We start from the raw sequence: 23,481 nt of genomic DNA on the forward strand, positions 1-23,481 counted from the left end.
TACTCATTTTTCACCTATGTTCATTTTTTATTTTTATTTTTTTCTTTTGTTTTTGAAAAAAAACTAAAATACAAACTCATTATTTTTACTCTCATTTCTCATATGTTATTATCTATTCTTAAAAAAATGTATCTTTTTTTGTCTTACTTGATAAAAAAATTCTAGTTTAATAGTTAACATTTTTATTTTTTTAATGAATTTTTATATATTACTTTTTTATGAATATAGAAAAAAAATAATATATCATGTATTTTTTCATAACTAGTTTTTAATTGTGTGATTAGCAGAGTTTTCTTTTAGTAATTGTTACTCAAAAATTTTATTAGATTATGATCAATTATTTTTTAATTTTATTTTTTTTAAATTGGAATATTGATAGATAATAAAAGAATAAATTTATTGCTCGAATTAGAAAAGTTAGAGTGAGGAGTTTGATATTAATTATTTGAAACATGACACAAGAAACGTTCTCACATATGGAAATATCATAAATGAAAAAGATCAAATTATAAAAAATTATTTAAAATGGAGCTCATATCAAATACAACTTAAAAATTATAAATTTTGAGTGTATTATTTTGGCCTCCTAAAATCGTTGATCAAGATCCGTCACTATATACAAAGAAAGCTTAAATGAAATGTCTTAAGATATAAACCTTTGTTGAATGTGTGATCCATATAATGTGCAAATATATATATATATATATATATATATATATATATATATATGTGTGTGTGTGTGTGTGTGTGTGTGTGTGTGTGTGTATATGTATTGGGTAGGTCCGTTAGAGAGAGAAAAGTTCTAGTTACTTTTAATTGAGGGGCAAAGTGAAAATTTTAAAACAATTTGGGAGTGTAAAAAAAATGTTCGGAGGTGTAAGGAGAAGCCCAAAAAAAATAAAATTAAAGTAAGAAGAAAACAAATAGCAAAAAGAAATGTTTTTTCTTAGTGGTGATATGAAATTTCTATATATAATTAATCTTTAATTTTAACTTGATATCGCTATGCTATATGGTCTAAATGCATGTGATAAGAAATATATCAAAACCTGTGATTTGTTATAATATAAAGGAGAAAAGTAGAAAAGATAATAAAGACTAGTTTTATGTGTGTCATACCAATAGGAAAAGTCCCTCTTTATAGGTACAAAAGGCAACTCAATGGTTATAATAGTTAATGATAACATCAATAGAGATCAATCATGAGTAACTACAAGCAAGTCAATAGATATCCATTAATTTCATAATACTTCCGCTTTAGTGTCCATTAATAAGAGAATGTGCCTCGTTAAAACTTTATTAGGAAAAATCCTTTGGGATAAAAACCTAGTGAAGGAAAAAGAGTACATAATTCTTTATAATATTATTCATCACATCTTTTATTTCTCCCCCTCATGTACACTTACATCATTAAGATGACAGAGTCTCATCTTTTGAATCAATTGCTCAAAGGTTCTCCTTGACCAAGACTTCGTAAATAAATCTTTAATATATCATTCTTTCAAGAGAGAAATACTTGCACTATTGTCTTCATATATGGTTGTTGATTCTATTTTTCCCTCATGTAATGTTAAAATTTCTGCACGATTTGACGATGTAGTTGTTATGGTTTGTTTCCCAAACTGCCATGAAATTGTTGTGCCACTACATGTGAACAAATATCTTGTTTGTGATCGATCATTGTGATCTGATAAATAACTTGCATCTGCATAACCCATTAGATTTGATTTTGAATCATTTGGATAAAATAAACCCATATTCATAGTGTCTTATGATAACGAAGTATATGTTTTATTCTAGACCAATGTCTTCTTGTAGGTGAAGAACTATAGTTTTCTAACAAATTTACACTATATTAGGTCGAGTATAATTGGCAAGATACATTAGTGCTCCTATATCACTAAGATATGGTACTTCACCATATCAATACCAGGTATTGTGAAAAACCTTGAGTATCTAACCATGTTTTGTATCTAACAATTTCACCATTCTTATTTTGTTTTTGCACAAAAATTCATTTGTACTCAACAGGTTTTACACTCTTAGGTGTGTATACTACAGGTCCAACAACCCTTTGTTTAACAAGCAAATATAATTATGCTTCTATTGCATCTTTACCTTTTGGCCAATAATTTCTTTGTTGACAATCTTCTATGATCATTAGTTTGACCCTCATTGTTATTCATAACATTTATCACTATATTATATGCAAAAGTCTCGTTAATGTTGACTTCATTTTGGTTCCATATTTTCTTATTCATGACATAGTTTATTGAGATCTCATCATTTTCAACAATTTCAAGTACCTGGAGTTCCTTTGGAACTGAATCATTAATTATGTCAAATAAATATTTTGGAATTTCCACCTTTTCAATCAGGTCATCTTGCATTTTAACTCCTTTTCTCATTTGAGAGTTTTTTATTACTGGAACCAATAGGCCTACCACACTTCAGGTGTGTCTTTGCAACCAATAGACCTACCACGCTTCAGGCGTGTTATAAATTAATATCAATTATATTTTGAGCATTAACATTTGGTATTTGATTTAGTTACCCTTTTCTGTTAGTAAAAACATCTGTTAATTGATTGATTAATTTTGTAAATGAATTATCCTTTGAACTTCTAGTTCAGATTCTTTTATATGAGGATCAAGACGAAATAATGATAATTCATTCCAACCAAAATCTTTTTCCAATTCTTTTCTTTCTCCCCTTAATGTTGGAAAAACTTATTCATCAAAATGATAGTTGACAAATCGAACTGTAAATAAGTCTCAAATTGATAGTTCAAGATATTTGATTGATGCCAAATCATATCCCACATATATTCTCAATCATCTTTGAGGACCCATCATAGTGCCTTTTGGTGGGGATAACAGAACATATACCCTAAACCCAAAAATTCTTAAATGAGAAATATTAGGTTACTGAAAAAAAATCAATTGCATAATAAAGTATTTGTGATAACTTTTTGGTTTGATATGAATCAATACTGCAACGCGCAAAATTGCATATAGCCAAGTAGCCATTAGAAGATTAGCTCTCATAAGTAATGATCTTGCAACCAGTTTTAGAAATTTTATTAATGATTTTGCAAGTCCATTATGAGTATGAACGTGTGCTACTAGATGTTCAACTTCAATTCCAATTGATATATAAAACTCATGAAAAGCATGAGATGTAAATTCATTAGCATTATCAAGACAAATTTTCTTAATCGGATAATCTGGGAAGTGAGCTCTTAACTATGCTAATAACTTTGCAAATATATGATTTTGAGTTGATAATAAATAAATATATGACCATCTAGTTTATGCATCTTTAAAACCATGAAATATCTAAATGATTCGTGTGATATATTGGACCACAAATATCACCCCATATTCATTCTAAAAATGAGATTTACTCATTTCTAATTTTTCTAGTGATTGTCTTATTATCAACTTTCTTTTGTGAACGTGCAGTACATGAGAAATCATTGAACTAAATAAGCTTTTGACTCTTAAGTGAGTGTCCACATGAGTTTTTCAACTATTTTTCGCTCATAGTAGATTTAGGATGACCCAACTGATCTTGCCAAACAAGGAATTCATCTTGATTCGTAAGCTTCTGGCTTACAATAACATGCATTTCAATTGCACTAATATATGTGTGGTACAAGCCATAAGAGATGGCTGATAATTTCTCCAATACACAATTTTTTCAACTCAATTCTAGTGATATAAAGACATTTCATATCTCCTTAATTGTTTGTCTTAATATGATATCCATTTAGACAAATATTTGTGAAACTTAATAAGTTTCTATTAAACTTCTTGGTAGAAGTATTAAACTTCAAATATATTTATAGTACCAAAAATAATACTAATATTGACTTCTCGCATAACCAAACAAAAGAGAAAAAAATTATTACTCTTAGAAATGCATGAGTTGTTGCACTATCAACAAAACACAATATATTGATTAGTTTACACAACATTTCATACCAAAAGATTATATATAAAATTAGATTTTAATGTACTTAATAACCTTAACTCATTATAGGTACCACCCAAAATTAATTAACTCTACAAGTCATATATATTATCATATAATATCAAATAAAACTAAGTATAAAACATCATCTCCAAAAAACTTTAAACTTTTATATGTGTATATGTATAGTATAACAAAATCAAAGCCTTTACATGTATATTTTAATATGTCATTAACTTAAAAGATATCCATTTGTAATATATATATGTATAATGTAGAATATTGGTATTTGAATATCTCCATTTACACTTATAATAATAAATGTTTATCATACACTCAAATCACATATACATTCTATAATACAAAAGGAAAATTGATTTTTATACCCATTGTCAACACCCAATTATGTTAGAATGAATAAATTTATTTTTGAAAAATAAAAAGATAAAAAATAAAAAAATGTTTTTAGTTAATGGTAACTAAAAAGAGTGAAATAAAATTTTCTTCAAAGATTTTCAAACTTTAATTTTAGCAACAAAAGAAAAAAGAAAGAGATGAAAAAAAGAAAGAAAAGAAAAAAAAGGTAGAACCCAAATTGTTTTTAATTATCACACCTCTCCTCATGAACCCAACAACTCAACATATTTTCGTCTCTACTCTTTGTTTTTTTTTCATCCTTTGTTATGATTCTAATAATTAGAAAATAATTAGAAGCAATATCTCTTGTAATGATTAGAATCAATATTACTGATAATGATTGATATTATGCTCTGATTTATTGTGATTTTATTCTCGTATTGTATTGTTATCGTGACCAATTTATTCCTTATATTGTTTATTACAAATTAGAATTAATATTACATTAATATTACAATGTGTGGATATAATTTTTTAAAATATTAAAAGAGTATATATATATATATATATATATATATATATATATATGAAAAATAAAAATGTGTAGAAACGAAGTTAATTTCCGGCCCAAAATTTTCAATTTTGTTTTTATACTTTTGCACATTATTTTCTTTTTATTTTAGAGAAAATGAACAATAAAAAAATTAAATTTATTTTGCATATTTAATTAAATGTATATTATCTTTATACAGTCGTGAAATGTTAACAACTTCTCTACATATAACCGATATTCGAACATAATCTGATTTTCACAAACCACGTTCTCATCTTATGGTTTTGATTGAGAGAATTATTACATTATTTATTAAATTTGTTTGAAACTAATTTAGTTGTTTATTAAGAGTGTTTTTCTTGGTATCTCTTGTATGATATAACTAATACAGTAGCCAAATGAAATATATAGTTTTGCTCTTATAACATTATATGTTTCCCATTCGATAATGATATAGATACAAATTAATCATAGCTATATAAGCTAAATTTTTATGGAATAAATATTGTTAAAACAACAACTAATACTATATAGAAAGCTTGAGGACACACAAAGTAGGTTTTTATTGTTTAGAAACAAGGTTTTATTGATTGTTAGCGAAGCCGGTGTGTGTAAACACCCTATTTCGTGTTTTAGAAAATTTTAGTTAAATTTCAAAGATGAATAAGTAAAATAAAAATGGAGAAAAGTGATTTATATAAAATTTGTGAGAAATAAAAATTAATTTTTATGTATTTGTTTTTGTGGTCTTTTTATGTTTTTCTTTGCGGTGTTTTATTGAGACCTTCTCCCTACACCTCTAACTATTTCTTCAGTATCTCCTAAAACTTATCTATTTCTATCTTTGCCCATGGTAAAAGGTAAAAGTAATTGTTTCTCTCTCTTCATTTAACAGCATGCCACTTGTACCCCCAAAACGCATCCCAAAAACCACTCCCCTGCACCCCCAAAATGCACCCCAAAAAGGAATTAGCTCCCTACACTGTTTTTTCAGTTTGACCTAAACCTAAACGTAGCAGCCTGGCAGCCTTTATTAGTTGATGCTTCTTCCTCCTCCAGTCGTCTAGTCACACTCTCGTTTCCTCTCCACCCCTCACATTGAACTGGCGTTTCCTTCCTCCTCTCACACTCACATGCTTCTCGTTTCCTCTCCACGCCTCCACATTGACAATCTCGTTTCCTTCCTCCTCTCACACTCACAGGTTCTCGACTTCCTCTCCACGCCTCCACATTCACACTCTTGTTTCATTCTTCCACTCACACTCACAACCTTTATTTGTGTTTTGTTTTGGCGCACCCTCTCTCCTCTCTGTTTGAGTCTACAGGTGCACATTGTTGTACACTCCATTGCCAACAATACTGCCAACAACCAAGAATTGATCCAATTAAGTTATTCTATACCATGTATTTTTGAATTTCATTTTACTGTGTTGTGTGCAATAGATGCATGAATAGGTTTTTTATTTAGAAAATATAATCAAATATCCATGTATAATATGAATTGCGTAACTCAACTTTTTTTGCCTGAAATTGACCAAAACGGATGTCGAGATCCATTTCCTAAAAGTTCGAAATGGATGTCGAGATCTGTTTCATTTTTTTTTTGTTTTTTCAGTGAAACGGATGCTGAGATCTATTTCGTAAAAGTCTAAAACGGATGTTGAGATCTGTTTCATGATTTTTTTTTTGTTTTTTCAGCAAAACGGATGTCAAGATCCGTTTTACAAGTCTCAAACGGATGTCGACATCCGTTTCAGTTTTTGTTTTTTTTTGCAGTATTCCAGATGTCGAGATCTGTTTCATACTAGTCTAAAACGAATGTCGACATCCGTTTCAAGCTTTTTTTTGTTTTTTTTTAACGCTTCAGATGTCGAGATCCGTTTTGAAAAGTATGAAACGGATTTTGACATTTGTTTTATTTTTTTATATTTTCTTTTATTTGTAATTTATTTAAGAATTTGTGGGTTTCGAAGTTGGCTTTACACCCAATAATGGCCTTTCTTTGGTCACACCTCCTAATTCTCTATTGCCACTTTGGTGTTAGTGACGTGCGTAGAAATGGAAGGTGTTAGTGATATGCATAGTTGGGAAAAATGAAGACAAATGGTAGAGAGGCAGAAGCAGCATTTGCATAATTTTTTCTTGGTGTTTTAATTGCGTATCAATTGTGCATGATTTTTGGTTACTGAAAATTTGATAATTTTAATTATAGATATGGTTAGGACATGAAGTAATTTATCTAGACGCGGTTCACACGATGCACCCGAGATTTCTACACAAGGTGTTGCACGGAGGAGATTGATCGCTTCAGCTCGTAGAAGGGGTCAGCACGAGGCTGATGTTGTTCAGGATGATGTCGTCGAGCATGAGGTTTTCGATGTTCCTCAAGACGAGGAGCAGGGGATTGATAATGATGGTGCAGGATTTCTAGGTGGTCCCTCTGATACATCTTTATTGACTCGGTATCAGGATCATGTTGCACAGATCATATGGGATGGTCAGGTTAGTAAGAAGTTTTTATAAATGTTTTATTTTATTGTTGTTATGTATTTTTATTGTTTTTTGTTTCTTTTTTCTTAGGATCGAGTTGTGAAAGTAGTCTCCCATATTAAAAAAGTGAAAAAATTAGGAGCTCCTCACCCTTCTGTTCTACCATTTATGGTAACTTCTGGATTATCACCTTTGTGCGATATTTTATATGAATATCCCGATGTTGGGTTAATATTGGGTTTCGTGGAGAGATGGCTTCCTGAGACTAATACTTTTCATCTACCAATTGGTGAGATGATCATCACTTTAGATGACGTCTGATCAGTCTTTCATCTTCCTATCACTGGACAGTTTTGCTCCACTAAAAATCTTGAATATGAAGATTCAGTTGAGATTTTGATGACACTTCTTGGTGTTGAACGGGCCATGGCTTGCAATGAGTTGAATCAAATTCGCCGTGGGCATGTCAGACTTAGCTGGTTGAGAGAGTTATATGATAACTGTTGTGATAACGAGCTATGGGAGTTTGCTGCACATGCATATCTTTTGCACCTCGTAGGGTGCACGATATTTGCTAATAAAAGCGCCACCTATGTTCGTACCCATTACCTCGAGCTATTTAGGGATCTCCCTACGTGCCGCAGATATGCTTAAGGAGTTGCTGCTTTTGTCTACTTATATGAGCAGCTAGGAGATGCCAGATTTGCCAATACAAAGCAATTGGTTGAATATCTACCTCTTCTACATGTACCATTTTATATTACATTTTGTTAAATATTTAACTTGTATTTTTTTATCAAAATAGTTAAATGAAATGTTATTTGATACAGGCTTGAATATACGAGCACTTCCCTACATTGGGAAGGAATCAATTACGGGATACATATGTGGAGACCGAACCCCGTGCCAAACATTATATCACTAGACGCACTACTTCCGCTATAGCTGATGTTAGAGTCCAGTTGGCTGCCTTGACATATGATGGGGTGACTTGGAACCCATATGTAGCACATAGGGCTGGTCGACCACTTGTTGTATCTACCATGTTTTCTGGCTTCATCAAGCTTGGTATCCTCGTACACTGTCATCTGACGGAGCGTGTGTTGCGACAATTTGGCTTCATGCAGCCTATTCCACGACCGCCGACTTCGCTTCCCATGTTGGACTTTGCGACTATTAATGATCGGTGTAGAGACCACGATCAGTTTGTCGTAGTTCAAGTGGTCCCCGCGACAACTCATTTTTCATGTTTGGATGAATATTTGCAGTGGTTTTGGAGGGTCTCCCATCCTTACATTTTACGCGGAGTTGAGGCTGACCGACCCAGCCTTGTGATTATGCCTCGACTTCGTTGGAATTTGCCAGATGACATATCAGCTCAGAGGACGTCAGCGTCATCATCTTCTGGTGGTTTATTGGTATGTTACAAATTAATTTGTTCATATTATTAGTAACTTAAATATTTGACATTAACTTGGTATTATCGCAGGGTGCCATGAAGCGCATTATCAACGGTCTTCAGCGGATGATAGACTGTAGGGACGTTAGTGAGGGCACAGTTGCTTGGGATCGCACACATGAGTTATTATTGATAGCTCGTGATGCAACAGAAGAGGAGGAAACTAGAGGAGGACGTAGAGTTCGAGGTCGGCGACCATCTACGTCTGGATAGTCGATTTACTTTATATTTGTATTTGATGTTACAATTTACATTTTATTGGATTTTATATTAAGTTGTTTCATCGATATATGATTATAAATTGAAACGTCTATTTTGTTAGCAATAAGGCCAAAATATATTTGTCCCTTGGCCAGAGGAGTTAATATTTTATATATTGGTAAAATAATTACAAACGTATTTTTTAAAAGTACATTACAATATGAAATTTTCTAAAATAAACTACAATAGTCAAATATTTAATACAATTAACAAATATCAGTCTTTCATAAGATCTACATAACTACGATCAACTACGTGTAAATCTACGAATACCTTCATCCGATCTCTATAAAATGATGCCCACCCCTTTGCCTTTGGATAACAATTCCTAGATGATATGATATCCACCATCGGTAATGGACAACCTTCTTGTAAGGGAACCTGTAAATATTTAATTAGTCAACATGTAAATAAAGTTCCTTTTTAAAAAAAAATAATATATATATATATATATATATACCTGCACAAAATGAGAACCGTAAACATGTTTGATACAAATTAGTCGATGTTGACTTTGCGAAATAGGTGGGGATGTACGAAGTGGGAATATCGTCAAATTCTGAACCGATGACAAGCACATGAGGATTACATTATATCGATTAGCAATCGCATACCTTATGTCCGGTATAGTCATCCACTTGTCTCGATTAGCCTGTATATAATTAATTAGATTATAATCAAACAAAATCATAAAAAACTTTTAATAAATAAGTTTCAACATTAGTGTATAGAAGTCATACCCCTGATGGTGAATGAACTAGCAAAGACTTTCTTAGTTCTTCCAGACGATCATAGCCTCCAACTAATATTGCATATTCATCTCACCATTAACTAAGTTCTTTGTATAAATCATGTCTGATTAGAGGCCATGACTCCTCACCCATACCGAGCAATTCAGTAATGCATCTATACCCACAATGACCATCTGCCACTACATCAACAACATCGACTATATAAGGTTGAAAAACAGGATTGAATTGTTCTAGCATGGGTATTATCTTTTCTTGGATTACACCTTTGGTCTTCAGCTTGTTTTCTGTTTTTGCAACAAATGTGTCTTGTTTTGATGACTCAATGAAGGCGTCAACATGCTCAAAATATGAGGGATCACGTTTGGTTGACTTCTTTGATCGATGACTTTTAGGTCCATCCTTCGTCTTAATTTTACTCGCTAGGGGCAACATTGATGTCATCGAAGGGCAAATTATGTCAAGTAATTTATGTTTGATGGTGACTTTTCCTGCAATGTCAACTTCTTTGAAAAGATTAAGCAGTAGATCAACCTCCCTCTGAATAGATAATTGCCCTTCGGATTGTGAAGAGGACACATTTGAGAAGCTCAACCTAGTCCACATGACATGAATTTCTTGGAGAGGAATCATCCCAGGGTCATATTGTGCTAATTCACACGGACATGAAACACCATAAGTTTGTTTGAGAATGTAGCCATAACGACTCGTATCGAATCCAATTTTCTTTACTCTTTCTAACTTTGGAGCAAGGAGTTCTAAGGCACATATAGAAATATATTCAACTAATCTTCTATAACTCAATGCCTTGTAAGAGTCACTCATCAAATTAAGACTTCTTTCAAAAGACGCCTTTATTTCGTTATGTTGCAAGATAATAACGTTGTGAATTTCATCCCAACACGAACAAAGGTCTCCCATACTACTTCCAAGAACTTTCTTGAGGCTCCAGTGAGCAGACTCAACCTTAGAACAATTTATACATGGAATCATAAAAACCATTAATAAAAAAAATTAGTTAATAAGAAGATGCAAACATACCTATTTGATGTTGTATTCCCTAAATGCATAACTTTGTTCGTCCAAGCCTTCACAAAGTATTTCTTGTAAGGAATTATCCACGAGTCATTAACATAATCAAAGAATACAGGCCATGACTGGCAAACAAGCTCAAGACGATTAACACAATCGTTAAACTTTAACTCATCTTCACAATCCATAACATTCTCCCATGCTTGCAGTACAACATCCCATGCATCAACAGAATTCACTAACATTTTGCACTTTGCCTGCACATTTTTTTTGAATATGGAAACGACATAGAAGATGATAACACTCAGGGAACACAATGCCAACAACATTCATCAGACCTAGATCTCTGTCAGTTACAATGACTTTTGGACCACCCTCAGACGTCATAAACAAACCTCTTAGTCTTTCCAGAGCCCAAGTGAAATTATTTTGCTTTTCACTAGATAAAAATGCAAACGCGGCTGAAAAAGTTAATCATGTTGAGGTCACACCAACAATCTCAGGCAATGGCAACCGATATTTGTTGGTTTTGTAAGTACTATCCATTAAGAACACAATATTGAATGAATTTAACAACTTCACAACATCAGGATGGGTCTAGAACAGATCACTAACCACATCAGATTCATCAACACATCTACTAAAATGGATATAGTGATCACGTTCCAACATCAACATTAACTGTTGTAACTCTGTCCTTGAACCTCTTATTTAACGTTTGTACCTATATCTTGCATTATATACTTGCTTCATAGTTGTCACATTACACTCATCTTTTTCTTTGAGAGTGAGAAGAATATTTGCAAGTTTTACTTTACTTTTAGTCATATCAACAAGCAACGAGTGTTCAGTGGACTTCAACCTACCCGCATAGGGATGACCAACTAGAGTAGATGATACATCGTGATTATGGTAACCACATTTTACGTTCAACACCCATCCCTCCCTTTGAGAGATGTGTTTGCCTCTCAATCTAAAGGGGCAGTCAAATTTCCTTGTCCCAGATAAACTCAGTTTTGCATCACATTTGTATTTTCTATATTTTACACCCCTTTCACAACCTAATAATACATGGGTCTTTCTTCCTGGTTGTCCATTATATTTATTTGATCTTAGACTAATAACAACAAATCCAAGATTAAAAGCAACCCCTCTAACCCACTTAATTAAATCTTCATGTGTTGGGAAGATATCATTAGTTGTAAAATGAAATGTATAATCTTGTTCGCAGATATCATGTACAAAATCAGAAAAGTCTGACATGAGACTACAATTAATTTGAGAATCCACTTGAGAATTCAAGAAACTCAAACAACTAAAATGATGATCTTCCATAATGAGCTATAATAAATAGAAAATATTTTATTACGTGAAAGAAGTTGGATTAAGGGCAAGCAGATAAGCAAAATATGCAATCACAAAAAAAAATGATCCTTAGCACAAACCAAAAAAAACCAACACAATCAATGAAGCACACACACTAATATAATCACACACCTCACAAACTCACACACAACACTACACCTCACTAGACTCTCTGACCCCGCAAACAATACACACTATCTCACAAACTCACGCACATTGCACCTCACTCACGCACACAACACACACTACCTCACAAACTCACGCACACCACTGCACCTCACTCCCTCAATGCACTTTCTCACCACGCACGCAACACACACTACCTCACTTCAATCACGCACACACTAGAACCACACTTAGTGCACTCTCTCACCACGCACACAAAACACACTACCTTACCCACATAACACACTCAAACAGAACACTCCAACCTACACATTGTCACCACCTGCACTCCAACTATTCTCAATGATTCATTTTCCTCCCATGCCTCGCCACGACATCCGTAAAAAGCAAAAGCAAACAAAAAACACTGAAACGGATGTCGAGATCTATTTCAGAAAAGTGTGAAACCGATGTCGACATTCGTTTCATTAAAATTTTCAAAGAAATTTAACGAAACGGATGTCGACATCCGTTTGGTAAAAAAAAGCCAGAAAAACACTGAAACAGATGTCGAGATCCGTTTCAGAAAAGTGTGAAACGAATGTCGACATTCGTTTCATTAAATTTTCAAAAAAAATTAATGAAACGGACGTTGAGATCCGTTTCACACTTTTTTGAAACGGATCTCGACATCCGTTTCAGTGAAAAACCACATATTTCTGAAACGAATCTCGACATCTGTTTCAGTAAAAAAAACAAAAAAGAAACAATACCAAACGAATGTCCACATCCGTTTCATATTTTATTGAAAAGGATCTGGACATCCGTAACCATCACAAAATGAAATATCAACTCCATGCAAAAGATAATGTAACATCCCTAAGGAATATTACTTTTAAGTAAATAAAAATGAATAATAAAATAAAATAAAACACGGTAATATCAATAAAACCTCATTTATAATCGCATATTCCCAAAATTCACAGGAAAATAAAAACTTTAATTATAACATAATTAAATATTTGCAATTACATTATTACAAAATCCATCAAAGTTCAATATGATTAAAATTACATCAAAAGCCTAAAATATGTAAATTCTTTCAAAATCCCCAGGTAGCCCCTACACTCCGCCTCTAAGCATCTCTTGGCTCACCTGTCAAATTATCTGCTTCCGAATAACAAATTATTCGATCCTCTTCACACACACAGATAGAGTGAGCTATGCACAAATATATAAATACATAAAACATAAAATAAATATGTCAGTCATCCCAAAGAAGCTAACCTCCCCAATGTATTTCATTATTTTCAAATTACCCATCCCTGATCTCATAGTCCTTCATGAGTCATATGCATGTATTAGGTCTTGGGACTTCATTGTGCTCCCACGAAACTAACCCATTTGTGGTCCAACTCTACGAGCCTATCATGCTCATAGTCTTGCCCTACAGACTCCTTGTCTGTAGTAAAACATCCAAGCCTCTCTCGCTCGGTCCATGGCACGCACGCAATCACCATACTATGGACTGCTCGCCCAATAGCAGCCGACGGGAACATAACCGTTCCTTGCCCATCGTGCGTCCGATGCATGTAATCACCATACTAAGGACTCCTCGCCACTTAGCAGTCGACGAGAACTACACAATTCTATGCCCATCATGCGTCCAACCATCAAGCACATCCCAGACCCCTATTGGACTTAGTCCATCAAGCCCAAACACCACAAATACAAGCATATAATTCCTATACTTTAGAAACTCACAAACAAACAGTCCACAAATCACCTATAAACACAAACTCGTAGTACACTCGGTTAAGCTAGAGCTCTTCGCCCAAGCTAGCCCGTCAGCCTTGCTTAAGTCGCCCCACCTCGCCTGAGCGAGCGTTCAACAGTGACTTCACCACCACATCTCGCTTAGGCGAGCTCTTCTCGCTTGAGCGAGTCATACTTGCGCTCAAAAACACCCAGCCCTCGCCTAAACGAGAATTAAACTTAGAATTTGCGTCAAACTACTTCGTGAACTCGCTTAGGCGAGCCACTCTCGCCTGAGCGAGACTACATTTCGCTCAACTCTAGCCTTGGTCGCCTGAGCGAATTGCTCGATCCTAAACCCTGAATGAACCCTTGCAACTCTCGCTTAGGCGAGAATGAGTCGCTTGGGCGAAACTTGCAGAGTTTCGCCACTGCTCATGCACCACCAACACCAAAACAATTACAAATTCACAATGTAATCATGTTCATTATCTCTGATTCATCAATCAAACTATAAAAACATATTTTAAACACATTTGTATCCTCAAAACACGGAAGTTGAACATAAATCAAAATATCAGTACCCAAAACCCTCCTCAAATTCTTGTTTCATACCCAAAAGACTTTACACTCCACATTCCATTCCCAAATCCTCAATTACAGTGTACATTATACCAAAAATCACACCACATAAAAATCCAATTTGAGAACAAAACGCAGAAACACAAACCATATGAAAATACACAAACCATATGAAAATACACATAATTTCAGTACCTCTAACCTGTAATTCTACAATGAAATTGGGAAGAAGAAGGTTCCTTATTCCCCATACTTTGCTTCAGCCCTTTGCACACCCAAACTCTCCTCTCCCTCTCTCAATTCGTGCTCCTCTCCAAAAGCCAAATCAACAACTCCAGAAACCCTCATGAAAATGGGCTTAATTATGGTTTTAAATTCCTATTCAATGTTAACTATGGTTTTTCAGCCCCCCTCTGCCCTTTCACATTCAAGTCAACCTTAGTTTTAACAAAATTAAAGTAAACTTTATGTCCCTCAAGGACGTTTGAACCCGGGACCCTTCACCCATAAGGCCAAAGCACAACCATTATGCCAATTCAAATTTTGTGATAACCATTATAATCTTATGACTATAATATCACTCAATAGTCACAATTATATTACCCAAAACAAAACAAGAATAATTCAAACAACACACCAACAACATACATAAGACTCGAACCTAAGTCCTCTTAGGTAATTAAAGTACTCTCAACCACATGAGCTAGTACTTTATCACATCACACAACTAACATTTAATGTTTTAAAGGCTCTTTCTACCCGCATTTATTAATTAATTAATTAATTTTCACGGGTCTTACAGACAAAGATTCCAAAAAACCATTAATAAAAACATCAAGGAATACTAACCTGGAACGTGCAAAGAACGAGGAAAGCTTTAAAAAATTTGAACCACGTGTAGATGACCTTGCAGCAACGAGTTTGGAGCAGATAAAGCAAGACCACTGCTACTAGTTAAGAGAACGAAAGCAGGGACCACTAGCACTACAAATAGCACTTTCAAATGAAAGAGAGAAAGTTTGGACCACTGGATAGAGCAAAGAATAATAATGAGAACGGAGGAAGGAGAAAAAAGAAAACGAAGAAAGCAGAAGAAAGAGAACGGAGGAAGGAGAAGAAAGAAAATGGAACACAGGAATTGGGGGTGCAACACTACAGTAAATACCAGCCGCAGTAAATTCGGTTTAATTATCTCAACCACCGAAACAGGTAAAAAATTAATTAGAGTCAATTATATCATTTTTGGGATACAGAAGAATCTTTGAGGCTACAGGGAGAAGCCCCCTGTTTTATTTTCTTTTTTTTTTTTTTCTTCTCAGAATGGGTTAGTTGCAGCCCAATTTCTTTTTCCACCATATGTCTATTGTCTGCACCCTTGTTCCACAATTGGATCAATAACCCAATATTTTATTTTTCACACCACTGATTTGCTTTATATCACCCAAAAACAAAAATTAAAAATTAAAAAATTAAAATAAATTTGGATTCACGGTGGAAGAATCGGAGCAGTTTTGTTCTGGAACCAATTTAATAACTTCCTTTTGTTCTGAAACTATGTTCTTTATCATCTCTATATACTCACACCAAGGTTCTTCTTCTCCGTTGTCAACTTCGCCGGAGAGCCACCGGGACGAACCCAAAGTTGTCCGCGTGGCTTGTGTCATGGGCTGTTTGTAACCCACCTGCGACGGGAGCCGTCACGTGTTCTCTGTTTCGGTCCCAATCCCTTCATTGCCGGCGCTAACGAGGTTCCAGTATTTTCTTTCCACTTTGATTCTTTCCTGCTCTGGTTTTGGGTTTTGTTGCTTGAATATAAGATGATTTTGGGCTTGCTCTGTTCTTGTTTCCGGATGATGCTATGTTTGGGGATTGAAATTTGATTGGGACAGTGACGCTGAATTGTTGAGGAGTAATCATGATCATAGTATTGGACGCTGAATGTTCATATTATTGGGATATTTGTTGACTTGTTTGGAGCGGAAATTACTGTAATAATGTAAGTCTAAGTCCTACATTAATTAGAAATGAGAGAGTCTAAATTTTACATTAATTATAATTGAGAAAATAGAACATTATATAAAAATAAAGACTCATATATTTATTTTCTTAAAATTTTTGATTGAGAGTGATCTTAATGTCTTATGTAGTTGGAGTTAAGTTTCATTGGCACTGTATTTTCACAAGCGGTATCAAAACAAGTTCGGTATATCGAAAATCTTCATAGTAAGAATTTAAGCTAAACGTGTATCTGAGTCTGTTTCGGGTTTGGTTGAGATTTTTCCTGGAGAAAGGATTATAATATGGAAAATTATCGATAATAAGGTTTGGAAAGTTATTGGGTTGTTAGGTTTTTATGATTCGTGTTTTGTTCTGATGGGAAATTTTCATGTTGGGACATTTTATTTGAACCTGATTCGTTTTTCTTTTAGTTGTAAAGGTGTATATTTTGGCTTTGGTTTTTTGGTTTGGGGTTTGACTTTGATCTGAATAGATGCGTCGAAAGATCTTCCTATATGAATTTGGAATGATGACTTTAACTTTTGTTTTTCCACCTTTTCTTATTTATTATATCGGTGCATGTGATAGAATGGTGTAGGAGGGGACCGAAGCCTTGCTACCAATTGGACATTATTATTTGCACCCATATAATTAGTTCTCGTACTTCCACTTTGTTATTGGACTTAGGGATGGCAACGGGGCGGGGTGGGGACGGGTTTCACTATCCCATACCCATTCCCGCATAAAAAATTTATCTCCATACCCAAACCCAACGGATATCAAATTTTTTTCCCATCCCCATCCCCACCGGGTAACGGGTATAATCTCGTACCCATACCCGTACCCATGTTCTAACTACTTCAATATTAATTTTTATAAAAGAAAAAAAATTACGGTAAAGAAAACATAATATTATGAAATATTCAATATTAAGAGGATTTTCTTCGATGCCAAATATATTAAAATAAATTATAATTGTTTATATTTTATATTAGAATACCAAATAAAATTTCATGTGAACCAAAACATTTATTAAATTTGCAAACTACAACATTAATGAACTTAGTTGATAAAATTAAAAAATATTTCAAAAAAGTATAAAAGGAAAACAAATATTCAAATTAAAATATATTTTAAATGTTTGTTTACTTCAATTTTTTAAATTCTAATGAATCTCTTTTTTATACACTAATAAAAGTTATAATATATCACTTGATCAAAATGACACAAAGAACAAATATTCAAATTAAAATATATTTTAAATATTTGTTTACTTCAATTTTTTAAATTATAATGAATCTCTTTTTATACACTAATAAAAAGTTATAATACATCACTTGATCAAAATAACACAAAAAACAAATAATAAACATAATAATAAAATTTTGACATAGATTTTGTATCTTTTGAACTTCAATATATGTTGCATAGTGACAAAAAAATATTCATAGAAATTACATTAAATTTTTATATTGTAGTAAATAAAAGTTATTTATACAATTAAAGTAAAAAAAATTACAGTATGATTAATAGTGAGTTATAAAATAACAAATAATTAGATAGAATATATCGAAATATTTTATTCTACATGATGAAAATAAACAATAAATAAAAATATTAAAAAACTAACAAATGTGTGTTTTAGAAATAATTTGAGAGACTATCGAAAGAAATCGCACAAAGGAAATCAAATGTATAATTAAGGTATGATAAAATGAAAAAAACCTTAGAGAACTAATTATTAAATTATGTTTGAAGTGGTTAAAAATAAATAGAAATATCATTAGTGACCAAAAAATTTATCATTAAATTACAAATAAATTAGTAATTAAATTGGTCACTAAATCAAGTACCGATTCGATCATTGAATCAGTCACTAATTTAGACAATAAATCAACTACTACCACCAATGACGAAAAATAGTGACTGATATGGGTTACTGACTAAATCAGTCACCATTTCATTTTTTCTTGTAGTGAATTATCATATACTATTCCTAAATATCATTATATATATATATATATATATATATATATAATTTTAACCACTTCAAACAGAATTTAAAGTGAAACAATTACATTATGATATATTATTCTACATGATGAAAATAAAAACAATAAATAAAAATATTAAAAAACTAACAAATGTGTGTTTTAGAAATAATTTGAGAGACTATCGAAAAAAATCACACAAAGGAAATCAAATGTATAACTAAGGTATGATAAGACGAAAAATATCTCAGAGAACTAAGAAAACTTTTCAAATATCAAGATATATACTTAATGGTTGAAAAATAACGAAAATTACTTTAATGAAACAAAAGAGTTCTTCAAATTAAACAAAAATTAATAATAATAATAATAATAATAAGTAAAGAATTTTTTTATATTACCTTAAATTGAGAGTATAAACATTCTCATGTGAAAGGAAAATTTATAATAAATAAAAATATTAAAAAATAATATAAATATTCAAATGTAAGGCATAATTTTTTTTTATTAACATACATTATTTTAACATAATTACATAAAGGTTATGATAAGATAAAAAATATATTGGAGATGAGAATGAGTTTAATGACAAATGAAATAATTAAAAGAAATAAAAAATAGAATATATATATATATATATATATATATATATATATATATATATATGGGTTACTTGATTAATTGTGAATATTTTAATAATTTAAACGAGAATGAAGATATGGCGGGGACGGGTATTATGGCGGGTATATGTACATCCCCATACCCATCCCCATACCCAACTGAAAAAGTCGGGGATTCCCCATACCCATACACAGTCAATGCGGGGATTCCCCGTCAAAACGGGGACGGGTTCGGGCAATACCCACGGGGACGGGTTTATTTGCCATCTCTAATTGGACTATTTAATTATTCTACTTCATGCATCCCGATAATTTAATTTTTCATACCTTTGAAGATTTGTCTTATATAATTGGGTCATTTACTTGGTTTTCTTTCTTTTTCGTGTACTCTCCAATCTAATAATTCCACATTTAGTTTTACTTTATTGTGTTTTACTCTCTGCACCGCACGTTTTATATATGCACCCATTGTGTGATCTGTTAAATTTTGTTTTTCTTTTTTTGCACCCATATAGTCATTTATGCACTCTTCTGTTTTTATCTCCAATTTTACCATTTTCTCCAAATTAAATTTCACATTTTTATTTTATAGTATTTTATTTTCGATTTCATTTTTTATTTCATCAATTTCTACATATCTCACTTTTTCTAAAAAGTTAATAAAAATATTTAAATTGAAATGAAAATTAAAATAGTTTCCAAAAATGATAAAAATAAGAATAAATAAAATAAAAAAATATTTTCTTTGTTTTCTTTTTTAGTGTCTAAATGATCGCTCGTGTAGCATAACACTTATTTTTAAATTTTAATAAATAAACATGTATAAAGACTTTTGATGTCTATAAAATCACTCGTATCGTATAACATCCATTTTCAAAATATAAAATATGAAGACTTTTTGTGTCTACTCGATCGCTTGCGTTGCATGACACTCATTAAAAAATGTAAATATGTAAAAGACAACTTTCACAAATCAACAAAATTATACCGATATTTAAAGAAATATGTAACCTTGATCTCTCATTTTTAATGAGAATATGTAGGACCAAGGTTAATCCTTGTCGGGTTCTTTTCATTCAAAAAATAATTGTATTCAATATTTTCTTATTTATAGGAAAAATAAGTATTTATAATAAATACGTCATTTTTGCACATTTAATTAAAGTCTTTGGGAGAGCGTTGTTGGATGCTAATACCTTCTATACGCATAACCGACTCCTGAATCCAATATCTGGCTTTCCCGAACTATATTCTATTTTATGGTTTTCCATTGTTTTTTCATAATCAACTATGGTGACAATTTCAAATATCTATTTTCAATCAATTTCTTTTTGGTTCGCCATCTGTCGCGATTTAGATTGTGACAGGAAACCTAATTAGGGTTTTTAATCCACTCGAGGTAAAAGAAAAATTTTAAAAGTTACATGGTGTAAAAAGAAAAATTGGGGGTGTCGGAAGAAATGGTCCACCAAGACTATACCATGTGTTTACTCATACAACCCCACGACTTTTATTTCACTTTTAGCCCTTAATTGTACATCATATTTTACTCATAAACCTTTTTTTTTCACACCTTTATTAAGTTTAGACTCCTCTCTTTTTTTTTAACACTTGTTTTAACTTTTCACACCTTCATTCCTTTCATTGGCACCCTTGTTTCATATATATACTATTTTCTAAATAATAAATAAAAATAAAAAAATGTTTTTTACATCCTTTCTCAAAAAATACCAATAATATAAGAGATTTTCAAAAGTAAAAATCAATACTTAAATAAATTTGTTCTATTTAAAAAATACATCATCCTGACTTCTTCATAAATGAAAATACATAGGAGCGAGACTAGTTTTTATCATGTTTATCCAAATAAAAATAAAAAATTAAAATAGTGTTTTAGAACTATATAATCTGTGATTTTTTCTTATGAATGGAATTATGTAGAAAGGGGTTAGTCCTTCATGGTAATTCTTTTATATAAATTAGGTTAATATATCTTTTTGTCCCAAATTTCGAAAAATTTTGTTAAGTCGGTCCTAATTTTGTTTTTGTACTTAAATAGGTCCCAATGTTGTCAATTTTGTTTAATTTAATCTTTTTTTGCTAACACTATTTAAATCATTAATTGTCATCAATCGTGACTGTCACGTGTCACTTTGTATTTTGTTTTTTACTTTTTATTTTTTTAAATGTCCACTTGTCAACCTAGTAGCATGTCACATGTTATAGTCAATGTTTTATATTCAACTTGGTCCCTATATTTGTTATTTTTGTTCAATTTAGTCCTATTTTTTTTTAACTTGAACCAATTTTGTCCCTCTCCAAATTGAGAACGAATTTAATTTTTATATTAAAATTCACATTTTTTATTAAATATTTTTATTAAATATATTACAATTCACATCATTATAACTTTTATATAAAAATTAAATTTGGTCCCAATTTCGATGGTGACTAAATTGAACAAAAATAACAAATATTGGAACTAAATTGAATATAAAACATTGACTTTGACACATGGCACGTTGTTGAGTTGACATGTGGACATTAAAAAATTAAAAATTAAAAATATAAAAAAATTAAAAAAACCACGAAGTAACACGTGGCAATCATTGTTCATTACAGTCAATGATTTAAAAGTTTAATTACTCAGTTGATACCCATTTTGATATAGGTGTGTCAATTTGGTACCTGCTTTTAAAAAAGTGTCAATTGCATCTCAATTTTTGAAAAAAATGCTTCAATTAGATCTTTTTCAGACGAAAATGACTAACGTCGTTAATGGGGTGCCACGTGTTAGCCTGTGTTTTTCTTTAATTTTTAATTTTTTTTTTTGCAAAACAAAAAAAATGTCACGTGTCAGGTCCCTAATGTGACACATGGCATTGATAGTGCCACGTGGCATTAATAGTGCCACGTGGCAATGCAATATCACGTGTTAGTGTCACTATCAAATCTCATTGTCTTGATTTCAATTTAGTTCACATATATGTTTCAGTGATTTAATTTAGTTCTTACTTATGTGTCTCTGATTCAATTTTAACCCAATTTTTTTTAATAATTAAAATCCATTTTTTATAAGATTAAAAGAAATTAAGTATAAATACTTTTGCAAAAGTTAAGTATTGATATTTATATTAAAATTTAGTGGTAAAATTCATTTTATTAAGTCATTTTTAATAAAAAAAAATATTAGTATAACTTTCATGCAAATAAAAATTTTAGTTTAAAATTAGTGAGAGATAATATTGTTCTATTTTGAAAAAAAAAGAAATAATTAACAAAAAATGAGTACTTAATAAAAAGTAATTAATAAAGTAATATGTTAAAAAATCGTTTTTAATAAAAATATTACTATAAAATTTATACAAATAATAAATTTGGTCTGAAATTGGAGAGAAACAATATAAATATCAGTACTTAATTTTGTAAAAATATTTATACTTAATTAGTTTTAATCTTATAAAAAATGAATCACAAAAAAATTTTAATTATTAAAAAAAATTGGGACAAAATTGAATGAGATATACATAAGTAGGGACTAAATTGAATCAAGAAGACATATATGAGGACTAAATTGAAATCAAAACAATGACATTTGATAGTGACACGTGGCATTGCATTGTTATGTGGCACTGACAATGTTACGTGTCACACCAGGGACCTGACACATGACATTTTTTTTTATTTTGCAAAAAAAAATTAAAAATTAAAAAATAAATAAATAAATAAAAACACAAACTAGCACGTGGCACGTCGTTAACGGCGTTAATAATTTCTATCTAAAAGGAATTTAATTGAAGCACTTTCTCAAAAGTTAGGATGCAATTGACACCTTTTTAAAAGTGGATACTAAATTGACAACCTCTACCAAAGTGACTATCATCCGAGTAATTAAATCATGATTTAAATGGTGTTAGGAAAAAAAAGACCAATTGAACAAAATTGACAAAAAAATTGGACCTATTTGAGTACAAAAACAAAATTAGGATTGATTTGACAAAACTTTACGAAATTTGGAACCAAAAAGGTATTTTAACCTATAAATTAATATAGTAGAAAAATGAAATATATAGTTTTGTTCTTAAAATTGTATGGTTCCCACCTGATAATGATATAAATACAAATTAATTGTAGCTACATAACCTAAGTTGTTATTCTTATAGAGTAAATCTCATTGTGCGAGCATTTC

The 23,481-nt window shown here is 31.5% G+C and overlaps 1 protein-coding gene across 1 annotated transcript; it reads right to left on the reverse strand.

Moving 5' to 3' along the window:
* Nucleotides 1-9,311: 9,311 nt before the first annotated feature.
* Nucleotides 9,312-13,866, reverse strand: LOC114180755. Its single transcript, XM_028067049.1, has 6 exons — nucleotides 13,747-13,866; nucleotides 10,918-11,133; nucleotides 9,982-10,810; nucleotides 9,836-9,897; nucleotides 9,556-9,747; nucleotides 9,312-9,476 (listed from the first exon to the last, which is right to left on the reverse strand). The coding sequence occupies exons 1-6, from the start codon at nucleotides 13,864-13,866 to the stop codon at nucleotides 9,312-9,314; spliced, it is 1,584 nt and encodes a 527-aa protein (XP_027922850.1).
* Between the last annotated feature and the right edge of the window lie 9,615 nt (nucleotides 13,867-23,481).

The sequence above is a fragment of the Vigna unguiculata genome, chromosome 4 (assembly GCF_004118075.2).
Source record: "Vigna unguiculata cultivar IT97K-499-35 chromosome 4, ASM411807v1, whole genome shotgun sequence".
Taxonomy (NCBI): domain Eukaryota; kingdom Viridiplantae; phylum Streptophyta; class Magnoliopsida; order Fabales; family Fabaceae; genus Vigna; species Vigna unguiculata.